The following is a 15,743-nucleotide window of genomic DNA, read 5'->3' as shown; positions in this document are numbered from 1 at the left end:
CAATCAGTCCTCCATACTAAGTCAAAAAACGTCCAGTATTGTGACTTCAATGTTTTGCTTTTTTAGGCTAAATCATTTTTTTTCAATTCTACAGCTATGTCACATCTGCACCAGAAAACATGCTACATTTTCCCCCAAATCTCTTCCACTTCTTTCTGTAAGGAGAAGTTTCTGTTTTCACGAGGCACCAGCTGACAGCTGTCGATTGCACTTTTCCTAATCCACAGTAAAAACTCTTAAATGGAGTACTCGTCCTGTTAAACTCCTCACAAGGCAAATGGGGCATCTCCTCCTCTCTCCTCCTCTCCTCTCTCTTCTCCCTCACTCTGGGGATAAATGCCATGTCACAGGCAACCACGTCAACTTTTTTTTTTCTCTCATGTTTTTCCATACCAAAGTGGGTCAATGCGTAAAACACTCCTAACTTGGCAAAAGAGGAGATGAAGAGCGTGAAGCAGACTTTCCAAACAGTAATAACATGACGGCATGGTAGTCACTCAGCACCCTCCCTCACCCCTGAAAAAAAAAAACTCAGAAAAACACACTCAGCAGCACGGGCCTCCACTTAAACCCTCCTCAGTGTGTGTGTGTGTGTGTGTGTCAGAGTGTGTATGCATGTATGTTTATGAGAGAAGAACTAAAAGTGAGGGATTAATCAGCCTATTTTCTTGGCAACGTGGCCAAAAAAACATTTAACAGTGAATACAGTGCGTGCTGCCTGGGTATAAACTGGGCAGTAATTAGTCCATTTTCAGAAAGCTTTAACTCTTTTCTATTCTTGGCATCATGGCTGAAATGTAAAGTGAACATGCAGATATGTACATACACTACTTTAAGTGTGTGACTGAGGGTATCACTTCTTAATAAGGCAAAGCAAGCTGCAACTTATGGCTTGATTGGTGAGTTTAGGATAAGGCTGACATTATTCTATGTTTTTCTCATGCTGACCTCTACACTCTGTCTTTCTCTGTCCTTCTAATAAACTTCTATAGTGAGTCTTAAACCCTTAAGCCTATTTTGTCTTACTGAAGACGTAGATCTTAATAAACAGCTCACAGATATATTCTGCTGCAGATTAAAGAGACAGTTCACACCAAAAATCAAAAATAGATATTTTCTCTCTCACCTGTAGTAACTTCATATTTTCCCCAAGAATCAAAGAAATATGCCATGCAAAGTTTTTTTGTTATCTCACAGTCAGAGTTAGGCGGAATTTATACTGTGTTGATTGAAGCCATACCCTACGCCACAGCGTGACATGCACCTCCCTAGAAATGTAATTACATGTAGCGGCGACACAGACCTCCTGTTTATTTTTGTAAGCTAAAACCATTTCCTTCAGTGGAAAACTTTATTTACTTTAATTTCACAGATAAGAAACAATAAATTGTGAAGACAATAAAGCCTCCACAAAATAGCATTTAATTCTTGTGTGTGATTTATCCTGGCTTCATATGAGAAGGGAAAATCTCTGCTTGTCACTAGGCTAATTTATACAATGTAAAATGCCATAGGCTTGTGCTAATAACGTTAGCATGTTGTATTTGTTTGGAAAACGTGTTTAGTATAAGACAGTTGTTTTGTCAGTGAACCTTGTGAGTTGTAATGGAGACAAATTTTGTAACGTTACCTTTGTTAAATGTTGCTGTTGTCCCTGGCTTTATAGGAAGAAGAAAAGTCTGCTAGCTGGTAGGCTAATTTATACAATGTAAAATGCCATAGGCTTGTGCTAAAAACATTAGCATGTTGTATTTGTGGGGAAAATGTGTCCAGATAAAGACAAGTGTTTGTCTGTGAATACGAGTTATAGTGAAGCTGATTTGTGTATTTGTGTTTGACACAATCTCTATTAAGCCATGTTTAATGTGTGTTTAATGTGTGTTTTGAATCAACTAAACTTTACAGCACTTCACAGAAACCTCCGCCACCGACCAGTGTTTTGGAGGTGTAACTGCAGAGTGATACAGACACACCACCACACAAGTATAAATGCTCACAAGAGCGTAGGCTCTGCAGCACAATTATAAAACCCCCTTAAGCATTTCGACTTAGACTACTTAGTTCTTCAACTTAAAGCAACCTGTGTCTCTGCATTCATGTCATCCCCACTTGCAGCAATTTTCGTGGGCTGTGTTTCATAACTGTTCTTCATGGATGTAGCTACATGAAAAGAATAGTCATCCCTCTATATAGCTAGCTATATATGTAAAAAGATGACAAAGCTGTGGAAACAGCCGTCAATGACCACAACATCCGACCTATTTGAGTTTCTGACCAATTCAGAGATGCTGGGGATGATTCAGAGATCTGGAACCTGTGAAGAGTTTCTGGATAACAACTGAGCTATAAATCACAGAGCAGTAAGTTAGATCAGACTTTTAGCTACACAAACAGCACTTGCTTCTAAGATCAATTGTTAGTTTTAAACCTATTTATGGGAATGATTACAATAAGAAAAACACACTGTGTATCATGAGATGTATCCATTAATGAATAAAAATCCACTCTGCTGGTGTAGATCCTCCTCCAAGATTATGTGGTGGAAAAACTCTTCACTAATGACTTTCTCACAGTTATAAGTGTGTGTGTGTGTGTGAGTTGCACTGGAGCTGGAGGTCTGACAGAACCTGACAGAGGACACAGCAGGGAGTCGTCCTGCTCTTATCAGGCACATGGGTTATGTTTGGACTGTAAACATCCTGCTGACTGACTGAATGAATCACTCTGACACTCTAGAATTAGAGATGATACAGAGGGAGAACCGCTGTGACTCTCCAAACAAAGGCAGCCCCCAAGCTATCTGAGTCTATAAAAAACAGCCACTTGTGGAGATACAAAGAAAGCCGACTGAAAACTGTAGAAAAGTCAAGACAGGAGAACAACTTTGCTGCTACTCCTCCTCCCTGTAATCCAAACACTTCCACTCTTTTACCAACAAATCTTCAGAGCAGAGTTGAACCTCCTGATGACAGCTGATTACTTTCCAAAGTGTCTGGTAGTCAGGCTTTACAACAGCCACAACTTTACAAGCATTTGGCCGGCGGCTGGCGGTTATTTCCCCCAAACTTGAGGGAAGCTCCAGAAGTGATGAGTTAAATGTTAAATATTCATCTTGGCTGAAACTGTAGCCAACCTCTGATGACACAGAATGAGTGGAGCAAATGTTTACCAAATACGCTGAGTAATCCCATCTGTCTTTACACACACACATAAACACACAGTCACCCACACCTGTATTTCTAACTGATTCACATGCTCTAATTGTCTCCTCATGTACAAAACACTTAAAAACACTCCAGGAGAAGAAGAAGATGATGATGAGGCAGTGAGACCTGCACAGTGTTTGGTCAGAATATCTTATGGCATGGATTATTTTGCAGATGAGAGTACCGTGACTAATTTCCACAGTAGTACAGCAGTTTAAATGGCCGCAGATTCAGTTCATTTTACATTATTTAAGCCAAATCAGTCAGATCAAATCATCATGTCGAACATGTGACTGAAAATCCAGTTAACTCTCACCCCTTTGTACTAACAGAAGGGTTTCTGAAGCTCATACCACATTAAGTGTTTCATGATAAAGCTGTCACTTTCACTTACACGCCCTGGCCTTTTAGCACTTAAGGTGTATCGGTATTTTGTTTTGTTTCCATGGTAACAAAGTGAAAGGTTTAAATTTGCAGGTCAGTCTTTGTTCCCACTCTCAGCTACACCCTCAAGCTCTTGGTGAAGAGGCAAAGGATGAGATCATAAGCATAAAACTATCTGTAGCTGCAGCCCTCGGTCACGCGGACAACCCGCACTGTCTCTGGTTAAAGTGCTTTAAAAGTTTTGCTCCTTTATCTTGGTGTCAGCTACAGAGTCATCTTAAACTGTAGTATAATATAAGCAGTGGAGACTTTAAAAACAGGATTAAGGACTACTGCACCACTGGATGCATGTCTTGTTACTGAATGCTGTTCATTCAATTGTGTCCTGTACATTAACTGTTTAAGTCTGTTGCTTGTTTCTTGCATGTGATTTTTTTCTGCTGTGTTTGTTGTGATTTTAGTCTTTGTTTATCTGCTTTGCATACAAGATTTTGAATCTAAATGGTAATATTCTTGGTAAAATAAAGGTTAAATTAAAAAAATGTGGAAAAACAGACCCCAACAACCTACTGATGTTTCTCTTTGATGTTGCTCCAGTTTTGAGAAGCTCAGCAAACTGGACTCTGTGGACGTCACACTTTGGATAAACTACATTTCCCATCTGTCTTGGGAATGTCATGTTCTCTCAGGAGGAGCTGGAGGTAGTCTCTGAGGAAAATGACATCTGGGTTGCTCTTCTTGCACTCAGACTTTAAAGATTTAGAGGTACGTTATAAACCACTCTCATCAAGGTTTGGGTTGCTGAACCCATGACTAAGCTTCAAACTGGCATGGCTTAGATTATTAACGCGGTCTGAGTCTGGCTTCATCTCTCTCTACCTCATTTCCTTTCGTCTCTCTACTATCACTTCCTAATGAAGGACCCCCAGAAAATCTCAACTTTGTAGAGAGTAGCTATATCATAATTCTAAACATAACAGTTTTAGGGCAAACAATAGATTAAACTTCAATTTCAATTTTATTTATAAAGCCCAATATCACAAATCACAATTCGCCTCACAGGGCTTTACAGCATACAACATCCCTTTGTCCTTTGGACCCTCACAGCGGATAAGGAAAAACTCCCCCAAAAAAAAAAGAAGAGCAACTGAGGAGGGATCCCTCTTCCAGGACGGACAGACGTGCAATAGATGTCGTACATCTGCCAATTGGTTATAAATGTTAGCATGATGCATGTGCATACATGGAGAAGTTTTGTTTGTTTTTAAAGATTGTGGTATGAGGGGAATTATCCAATTATGCTAACCTTACTGATGTTATGTGGTCAATCAATAGCATACTGTTGTGTAATTACTGGTATATTGTTTTATTTTTGTGAAATATATACATATAAATCTTGTCAGTTTACACTGACAGTATTTTGATCAAGTCTGAGGTCAGATATATCAACCATATTCCATGTGAGCTCTTTAAAGGCCTTTACACACTGGGAGCGATTTTGAACGATCAAAGGCCTTGACACACCAAGCCAACAGTCGGCCATCTATCAGTGTTGGGTCCTCTGTGACATTCGTTGCCTTAGCTTGTGCAGACTGTCTGACACTGTTGGCACTAGTTGGCCCTTGTCGCCTGTTTCTTAGCCGATACAGTACGCTGAATCACTGTTGGAGCCCATCAGTGAGTAAAGTCACTCTAACTGGCAATTCAGCTCAACACACAAGAAGAGAAACAAAGTGAGGAACGTAAACAAGCAGCTTAAGTCAAGAGGGCATGAGACTGAAACAAACCTTGTTATATTAGGTAAAATTATTGTTTTATCCATTGAGCTATTTATCAGAAACGGTTCTTAGTTGTTTGTGTTGTTGTTCCCTAGCGCATGATAAATTTTCTTTGTTCTTTTCTTTTCTTCTAACTAGCTAATTAGCATCCTAAATCTATTCTATTTGTTTTCTGGTTTCCCCTTTTTGAATGACAAAGACTACCACCACCTGCTGCTATAGAGAGTAATTTCCTCTCACGCAGGTGTTGAATGTACATGCTAGTTGGCTGTTGGCTGCAATCTGTAGCAACTTTTTGGCCAAGACACAGGCGCATCAGGCAACACATCAGTCCCCTTCATTGCCACTAGTTCTTTGACATTGGTTTGGTGTGTCTGGGCCTAAATTCACATGTCAGTACTTTTTTAACTGTTGTTTTTGTCCTAAGTTCTTTCACACAGAATGCAAATACTACACAGTGAAAATCCAATGATTTTTTTTGGGAATGAAGTCAATTTTTCTGAGCTTTCACACATCAACCAATCACGTTTTGTGGAACAGATGTCATGTCACAACAGCATGACAATGGGTGGACCTACTGATTGTGTGTTTGTCAGCATCATGTGTTACATGACAAAGGAAACAGAACTTATAAAGACAGTGAACTCTAGGATGTGTGGAGAAGCATCACCAAACAACAACACCAAGTCTCCGCAGTCCGAACCAAGATGACAAACTTTATTACTCCTTCGACAAAGGCAGTGTATACCAGATCCACTCCTTCCATTCTTACCTTTCAAAATAAAAGCCCTAGACATATACACTGCATAAATTAACCATAGGAAGCTCAAATTCACTCAAAGTGAAGCCTTTCATTAAACAAGTGTTACAGTAATTCGCATCACTGTTGATAGGAATAGTTTTGACGCAAAATATTTGCGGGCAAGTACTTTGCACTTTCATGTTGTTTATTCGTCATGCTCTCGATGTGTGAAGGCCTTTCCTCTTCATCCTAAGTGGGTCATACTGTACATTAGCAAGCTGACATTAGGTTTGTCAGTTAAGCCAGCTCATTAACTTTCCTACACAACAGTTACGCCTGGCAGCTTCTTGATATAAATATTTAGTATAATTAAATTTGAGCTTATGAAGAGCTGGTGCCACCGGCTCCACAAGTTTAGAACTCCTGCTTGCTCCAGTAACCGTGCATGCTGTTTTCTTTTTCTCTTACCTTCTCTGCCAGCAGCTCTCGGATTTTCCCCGCCTGGAGCCGGAACCTCAGCAGCTGCATCTCCAGAGCGATGCAGCGTTTCTGCCAATCCACGCTCGCCACTCTGACAGCTCCTGACCCGCCACCGCTCTCCAACACGTCGGCCATGGCGAGGGTTCAGAGCTCTGCCTCTGGACTCAGACTGCACTGGAAGACAGAAAACACGTCTTCTCATATATGTTTGGTCTGATTTGAGTTTGTTTTTAAAAGTGTATTGTATGAGCTTTCCCGTTCTTGGTGACGCATCATGTTTAACTTGAATCTGTTCTTAATAAGGCATGAAATGACACGTGTCAGCCTGAACGGGACAAACGAATACTCGTGTGATGGTATTTCCTCACCGAGTCCAGCTTCTGTTTTCATTTAAAACACAAGAGGAGAAAAAAAAGTAATTCAACCTCCTTAAATGCTCTTAGCTGACCACACTTCCCATGATTCACTGAGGAAATGTGAGTGAAACAACGATGAGTCCACAGTGACACGAGGTTAATGAATACTTCCTCTCACTTTCTGTGTTTCTCTGTGACATGTAACCACAGAAAAACATACATACATACATTCACGTGATCTGTATGCAGAAACAGACACACAGCTTTGAGAAGTCGCCACAGCCTGAATCTTTCTTTCCTCTTCGTCCGCAGTCTCTCCACATGCCCACACACACTGAACAAAACCTCAGCAGGGAGGCTCTGTGTCAGTGGGGGAGTTGGGTTCATGCGTGCCGGCTCCCAGGCCTGCCAGCTACAAAGCAGGTCAGCGCTCTGCTTTTTAGCCAAATTACCTACTAACCCAATCCCCTGGTCTCTACCTCCCCACTCCCCACCCACAGCTCCCTCGCCATGCAATCCCTTCTTAATTACAAGGCAAGAGTGAAACGGGATCCCGAGCAGCACAATGGTGTCTTTCTGCATGACAGTCCCATCACAGCGAGAGAGAGAGGGGGGTGTCAGCTCGCCTCGGCAAAGAAAGGAGGAAAGAATGTGTGAGAATGAATGGACTGAAGGCTGAATGTGGGAAACTGGGGCGCTGAGGTTATTTTTACCTGAGGAGGATTGACCAGTGGCTATTTTTCTCGGGGTGGATACTCATTCACAAAGGTTACGGCCCGACTGTGTGAACTCAATAAAGGTCTGATTATCTTGAGATAACAATCAGCTTTGAGGTTATAACTCACAAGAGCCCAGTGATGGTGTGTGACATTTAGCATTTCAATCAGTAAATTGAAACCAAATGAAATTACAGGGGAACTACAGCCATTTTCAAAATTCATACGTGGTATTCCTACGGTCTACGAGTCTAAAAAACATTAGTTAACATGAACAACTCTCCTAAATCCAAAAATGAGAGTGCTGAAATTCAAATTTGTGATGTCACAGGGTATAAAGTCTGAAACTATTCCACAGACAATAAATTAGGAAAGATGTTATTGACCAGTGGTTCCAAACTGGTGGGTCGCAGTTCAAAAGTGGGTCGCTGGTCCATTCTGAATGGACCACAAGTGACTTTCAACCTTGTCAAGTTTGTAAAAAACACACTTTATTTTGAAGTACAGCGAAATTCCAGCACAAAGCTTTCATTTTGAAGTGCCATGCTGGCACTAGCTTGACAACATGGCCAAAAGAAAGTATGTATTAAACTGTGTATGAACTAATGACTAGAAAATGACTAATGACTAGAAAGAAATCTGGACCGTGTGGCTGGACCAGTTAGGAACCATTGATATACATGACACTGAAAGCATCCAGACGAATGTTCTGAGTGTATCAGTACTAAAGTTGAGTACCAGGGTACTTTAAGGGTACAGACTGAATTATGTAGGTTCTGGCACCAAGTACCCATTCACTTTAAATAAATGTGCCAGATTTCAGTACCTCAGAGTGCACCTAGGTGGGAACGCCAGGTTCAAACATGAGGCGAAAACACCATGAAGAGCCACGAAGCATGGAAGCCACCTAAGGAACTCCATAGCTATCTTGCCGGCCTTGGGGCATGTTCAGGCAGAGACAACAAAGCTCTTGCAGCCGCCAGGTTCAGAAAGGAGGCGGAAGTGCCGCCAACTGCCCCAAAGCCAGCCATGGAGCTCCTTCAGCCTCCAAGCAAGCCAAAACTACTGCAGCATCAATAGTTATGATGTATCGGGTCTGTATCATTGCCATTTGTGATGTGTTTTTCAATTACATAATCCACATATTTCAATCAATCAATCAATCAAACTTTATTTATATAGCGCCTTTCATACATCAAAAATGCAACCCCAAAGCGCTTTTGCCTATTTGTCAGTTGTGTCTAAATAGAAAGCAAAAGAGATGAGTAGACACATGCATGTACACACACTCTGACATAAACACAAGCAGACAGACAGAGACACCAAAGAGCCGAGAAGCAGAATCGCTTGTTGACTTCAGCTTGTTCAAAAGCTATAGTTGTTGTTAGCCTATAGAAAGAGTATCGCAAAAGGTACTGTTGGGTACCAGCACCGGTACTGGTTCAAACGAGAATGGTACCCAATCATAATCCGTACATTTAAGAACTATTTAGAATTTGGCGTACTAAACAGTAGGGCTGTAATTGGCTCAGAAATATGTCAGGCAAATCAGATGGCCCGTTCAATATGAATATTCGACTATTTCGGTCCTTTTCTTGCATATAGGCTTTGAGAGTTTGAACGAGGTTCACCAGGATGTTCAGTGTGATCATGACATTCACATAATATAAAAAACAATAGCTTGGATAATTGTCTATGGATCAGTTCCAGATTTTATACATGATGACATCTCAAGTTTGAGACTTACTTCTCTGGTTTCTGGCTTTGAGAGAGAGCAGCTCATGTTCACAAATATTGATTGAACTTTTCTAGGCCATGGAAATAACATATTGGAGGTCTTAATTTAGGTGGTGTTTCCCTTTAAGTGAGTTGAAAGTAAGCTTAAAAGAAGTTTGATGTTAAGAAGTTAAGCAGTCTTCACACAGACAGACTCAAAGAGCAGCCAGACACCGTCAGCAGAACAGCAGACGTTCAAAGTCCAGCAACTATAACTGCACCATGGCACTCCCTACAATTAGCATGCTCATAAATACAGGCTTAGCAAACAAATTACAGAAGTCATGCATGCGGAGGTTTCGCCAGCCGACCGCGGTACCCAGTCAAGGTTCAGCTACCGACGTCTCCCGCTCTCTCTCCGGGGCAGAATGGAGGGTATGAAGGTCAAGCAAAGCCGGACGCCGGCGTGGGGAAGAGGGGAAATCAGGCCGCTTAAATAAACCCTGCTGGGCCACACTAGGGCCAGCCAGGACAGACGAGTCCAGGCCCTCCTCCAGGAGCTAAAACAGCTGGGTGCAAACAAGCCATTTGATGGTTAAACACTCTCAGCACTGCCCTGCTAATTCTCCCCGGAACAATTCCTTTAGCGCTCCCTGCTTGTTGTACGTAGGGGGGTTGTTTCAGTTCATGCCAACCGGTGCCAGGAAGCCAACTGAGTAATCAGCAAGTGTAAAGTTAAACTTTCTACTGAGCAGGATGCAGAAGGAAAGGCAACCTGAGGTTACAAAAGGCCACAATTCCTCTCTGCATCGGTGTGCGTGAGGATAAAGTCAACCCCACATCACCCGCCTGTCAAGAATGAGGTCATTTACACTGTGTGTGTGTGTGTGTGTGTGTGTGTGTGTGTACGCGTGGGTGTAGTGTAGCTTTTGTCACATTTAAACTGGAGTCATTTTCTCCCTATGCATTAGCGTAACCCTCCATTGTGGGATGGGTTATAGAAACACAGAAGACAATTTTCCACCAAGTCTACTGTTATATACAATCAGATGAACACTGGTCTCTACTGTAGTATCTCCTATTATGTTGGAAACATTCAGGTGGGGGCGGGGGGGGGGGGGGGGGGGGGGTTTGTGGGAGCCAGGACAACAAAAACACACTTTCCAGAATCTGCATGTTTGGTAACACTTGGGCCACCCAGAGTGTGAGACGCACGGAGGAGCCAAAGCCCAGAACGGTGAGTCCTCTCCTGGCTACAGAAAGACATGAAGGCCCTGGAGCTTCTTCCATCTAGCTGCGAGAACTTGCATGCAGCCACGTCCAGAGCAAACACTGGGGAGGACGACTGAATGGAAACGCCACCACAATGATCCCAGCGGGCTCGTTTCTATGGCTGCCATCGCCGACAACTGCTTTCCATTGACTACACTGACAGTTATACTGCATTATTCCTCAGACTGAGTGAGATTTGATATCCAGCGAGGAGAGTTTTTATTAAAAATGTGGAAGCTATCAGAGGTCGTTATGAAATTGTTTGGACGGGACGGTGCTGTCTGTCTGGCTGTTGCAAAAAGCGGATTGTTCGGCTGCACCTTTACTCAGAGGATACAAGGAGCACAAGTGCAAGTCTCAAGTCAGTCCTTCCATTGACTACAACCTCCTTCATCACCACATATTCAAACACACACTCCCCAGCCGGCCGTAACTCTTCAGCACTGGCTTACCAGAGCTCAGACAGACACAGATGGAGATACACACTGCAATAGATTAGAAACAGACACATGTGCACACACACACTGCTGAGCATGCAGCTGCGGTGATGTAAGTGATTAGGTGGTTCAGTGATATCATCCCCGCCAGACATTTCAAATCCCCACTGTTGTTGTCTCTGCCGAGGTCCAACTTGGCTTCCCCACGTTTCGGCATCCCCCCACCTAGTCGAATAAAAAAAGACTCCCATCAAACAGCACAGGAGCATGTGTGTAAATCTGGGTCAGTCGCTGTGGATTCGTGTCAGCGTGGCAGATCTCTGTGTGTATGAAAGCGGACAAAGATAAATTATCTGAGAGCACGAGGAGTCAAGTGTGTTAAATATTGCCTTATCTTCTCCTCGGCTGCCCCGTGTGTTTAACAAAGGGGACCTCTGTCAGCCCCCATCCAGTCAAGTAGGCCTCACACTTTTGTTTAAATTAGTGCCTCACTATTTTGGTACAGCTGGGATGCACTACTATAAATACAAGCAGGGGGGTCTCCAACGCAGCTACACATTTCTTAACCTTTGACTCTATTCTTGGAAAACCTGGAGCACTTGCTCTACTTTTTATTGTTATCTAGAAATAATTCAGATTCAAGAGGGAATTTTAACCGAGCAGTTACTCAAATCAGACATTTAAAGCACTGCAGAGGCCAATGTAAGTCGTCAGCCTTCTTTTAAAATCACAAATACACCCCGTGTTCATCCTCCTACCATTTATCATCTTATCTATCTTATCTCACTCCTCCTCCTCCTCCTCCTCCTCCTCCTCCTCCTCCAGCACCTCTCACTTTCCATCCTCCCGCAGCACCTTTCCCACCCTCCCTTCCTCCACATCCTCTCCTCCTACCTTCACCAGCGAGCAGCTCTCTCCCCAGCTCAGGTTAATGACAGGCCTCGGCTTAACTGACCACACTCATTATCAGTCTCAGCCTTAAACACAGGCCCTGACATTCTTCTGAACTGAGGTGTAAACATCTACCTCTGCAATTCTCCTGTCCTGCACACACACACACACATTTTAAAGTGTTGCCTCCTCTGCAGCCCTGCAGGGCATGGAGAAAAGCTTTGTTTGCATGAGTTATAGTAACAGACAGCTCTGTAACCACACATTGTGAGAGTAAATATATAAATTTTGTTCATGTTGTAGCTTGGGGAAGGTGCTCAGTTACAGCCATGGTTGCTGCTGGAGGGGTCAGAATGATGTATGGAGCCATATGATTTCTCCAGATGCATATAATGATGAGAAGAATGGAAAGTGTGCAGACATAAATGTGCACAGTTTCCTTTAAATCCTCGAAAGATTCTTTCTGGATTTACATGACTTAATATAGCTTGTTTTTAGTGCTACTCCAAGGGCAAGTAGTGGCCAAGATTTAGTCCAAAAAAAGGCTACAAGGAACAGGTGTGCCTGACGTGCACGGATTAGTAAAATAGTAGCAACCGTAAAAGCGTCGGTCAGCAAAAAACAGACTTGAGACATCTCTGGAAATACTCAGCTGCAGCTGCGGCTTTTGTCCCACAAACCCTCCCGCGTCCTGGTTAAATTTATCCTCTGGCTTCTGCATTAAAAACACTGTGATATAAGGAAGAACCGAGCAGATAATCAGAGTCCTTCACAGTTTCTTTACCTTGTGACTTTGTTGTCTCTGCCCCCCTTCAGTCGGCTCTCTCCGCTCACGGACACCTTCCCCGGTAATTCGTCGCACTTCGGTTCATAACTTCTTCTTCGTCACTCCGTCGACTTTCTCTCCGCTTTCACTCTTCATTCATTTCTTGTTTCGTCAGTGTTTCACGTCTTGTGTCGACCCCCCCGGTCCCGCTGCTGCTTGTCTCTCGCTTTTCTCTGGAGCACAGAGGCTTCAGTGGGACTTCACTCTCAGCTCCATTCAACAGACTCATCCCATATTCCTTTAAAGGGCCCAATGCAGGATCAAATTTCTCCAGGAGTCAGGCCCCCCTTGTGTGCAGGAGCTGCTGCTCAGGATATTGCATTAAGGCTGGCTCCAGCTTTTTTTTCCTTTAGGATGTAAACACAGTCTTGAGGACTTCTTTGAGTTAAGGGAAAAAGTCTTTTGCCCTGTAGTTTATACACGGTTCATTTTATATTTTATATTCATGTAGTTTGTACTTCATTCATACTGTGAACTTTGGCATAACTTACCTCTGGCCAGTTCCTGAAAAAAACTGTACTGCTGTTTGAATCTAAAAATAATTTGACTATATTTTGTATTCTTAGTTTTACAATTTTACATTACCCAGCGAACATTTTTCCTGAAAAGATGTTTAAAAAATGACTATAGTCACCGGTAAAAAGTGTTAAAAAAAAACGTTTGAACGTTTACATTTAGACCATTTTTCACTGGGATCAAAATAGTTTAATATTTTTTTCATTTTGACAACTTGATGTTGTAACCGCATTTTGGCTGGTTGAAAAGAGGCCTCAGATGTTCAGACCAGTATCAACCAGTTTTCAACCAGAATTCAACGTTGAAATACCGGTTGGTGCTCACTGGGTATGCACCAAAACACTGAGACAAATTCCTCATAGCCTATGTGCAAACCTTGACAATAAAACTAATTCTGGTCTTGACACATTAAAGATCCATTTCAGACATGTTTAAAGACATAAAATAGTTATTTGAACAATGGTTTTTAAAAAGTTAAATTATCTTCTTAACAAGTCTACAGCCATGCTAGCTAGTAACCTTATTTCAATAGTCACAGGTGAAACACAAGGGAAACCTCCTCAATATTAAGAACATGTGCATTTGTCCCTCTTTAATGAAAACATGAAAGCAGAATAGGACTTTTGTTTTAACCAAATTAAAGACATTACACCATAAACTGATGCAGAAAATACACAAACTGGTGCATTAAAACCACCAAAATGCAGGAAATTAAGTGTTTGACATTTAAAATCCTGAAGCAGAGGACTCACAATCTAAGTTTGGCATGTTAGCATGCTAACATTTGTTATTTGCTACAGTTGTTACAACTGAGATGGGAATGCCATTAGTTTCAAGTAAGAGTACAGGACTAATTTAAAGTTTGACCTGATGATGGTGTTTTATGCAGTGCTACGAAGGCTACTTTTGAAATGTACTATGTTACAGATAGTTATCCTCTTGAAAATGTAATAAATATTGGAACTATTTACTTACTTTCTCAAAGTTACTACATTTGATTACTTTTTGATTACCTTTCTGAGAAATGTTTTAAACTGGGCAATAAAGCTGAAAAATGTCCGGAAACAGGCTTTGCCAAAAGACGGCAAGACACAACACAACATAATGAAACTTATATTCTGATCTGCATATAGATATGTTATGGAAAAGAATATCTACCTTGATGTAAGCCCTTTGTCATCACCAATTGTCATTGATTAGAAACCAATTAATTGCATATTTTTGGTCAGTAACTGTAACTGATTACAATTTATTTTGCAATTTAATTACATGTAACCCAACACCGGCTATATGGTGAGTAATGGGATCATTATTATGAATTATTACAATTAATCCTGAGGAACTGAATGTCTGTACCAAATATCACAGTAATCCATCCAATACTTTTCAAGAAATTTCTCTCAGAACCGCAACCGTCACCCTCATGATGTCTCTAGAAAAAATGTCAAGGGATCACCTGAGTTATATACATCGTCTGAGAACCATGAGTGTCAATGTTTCATGGCAAACTGTTGAGATATTTCTGTCTAAACCAAAGTCAGTATCCTGCTTGCATGTCTACAAAATCTGAAAACATATCTGCTCTTTCTCCCTCAGTGATAAATTCAGAATCTATGACCGTGCAAGTTAAATCACAATAGGCAAAACACATTTGTGAGTGGTGGGGTCTTTACAGTAAGTCGTGTGAAGCAGTCTGTGTATTACCTGTGATTAAAAACCAAGACCACCATGAGGGAGCATGGAGAAGTCCAACTTTTTGGTTTTAAGTAGCCTAATTACAGTATGTTTGTTTATTGGCAAGGCTTGCAGGCTGGGCTTTACTGGAATCAAAAGTTGTTAAACCACTGCGTGGAGCTTTGCAACTGTAATGAATCATTATCTGGGTGGTAAAAGAATTGTGAGGGGGTAATTTGGGGAGGTTTGAGACCACACCAACAAAATAGAAGTGTGCTATTGGTCTCAGAGTCCTGGCCTTCATTCTGTAAATCTCACAAGGATTCCCTCAAATGTCAGAAATAGTTCCCAGTCAAGCTGTTTTAATCGGCGCTGTAGTTTAGAAACAAATGGGGCCTAATCAAAAAGGCAGACTTGTGGCCCTGGTGGGAAGATCGGTTTTCCTCGCACATCTCCATCTGGAACATTTTATAACGTCTGTCTGAGCATTTGAGTCGTTGCATCCACATAAATAATTCTGCTACGTTCACATAGCATAAGACACTAAGTCGTAAAAGTACAGAAGAGTGTCTCAGTATAGCAACAAGAAAAGAACATTGCAAATGTAATTATACAATAGCCTGAAATGGAACCATGGCATGATTTTTTTGCGTGTTAATGTAACAAGCATGCAGTGGTGTGACACGCCCTGCTGCGTCCACTGACTGAAGCAGTATTGCACAAATACATAGTGCATGCATGAAGACAGA

General features: G+C 41.8%; 1 protein-coding gene across 2 annotated transcripts in view; it reads right to left on the bottom strand.

Moving 5' to 3' along the window:
- Nucleotides 1-13,013, bottom strand: part of plekhh1 (pleckstrin homology domain containing, family H (with MyTH4 domain) member 1) — a 57,445-nt gene extending 44,432 nt beyond the window's left edge. The window contains exons 1-2 of one of the 2 annotated variants that reach the window (XM_033643482.2): nucleotides 12,763-13,013; nucleotides 6,579-6,764 (exon numbers count right to left, since the gene is read on the bottom strand). In XM_033643482.2, the coding sequence (XP_033499373.2) occupies nucleotides 6,579-6,725 (147 nt within the window). In that variant the 5' untranslated portion in view covers nucleotides 6,726-6,764; nucleotides 12,763-13,013. The remainder of the gene's footprint in view (nucleotides 1-6,578; nucleotides 6,765-12,762) is intronic. The other variant, XM_078175202.1, reaches the window with a different exon arrangement.
- Nucleotides 13,014-15,743: the final 2,730 nt, after the last annotated feature.

Source organism: Epinephelus lanceolatus, chromosome 15 (assembly GCF_041903045.1).
Source record: "Epinephelus lanceolatus isolate andai-2023 chromosome 15, ASM4190304v1, whole genome shotgun sequence".
Taxonomy (NCBI): domain Eukaryota; kingdom Metazoa; phylum Chordata; class Actinopteri; order Perciformes; family Serranidae; genus Epinephelus; species Epinephelus lanceolatus.
This window is presented reverse-complemented; position numbering and strand designations above follow the sequence as displayed.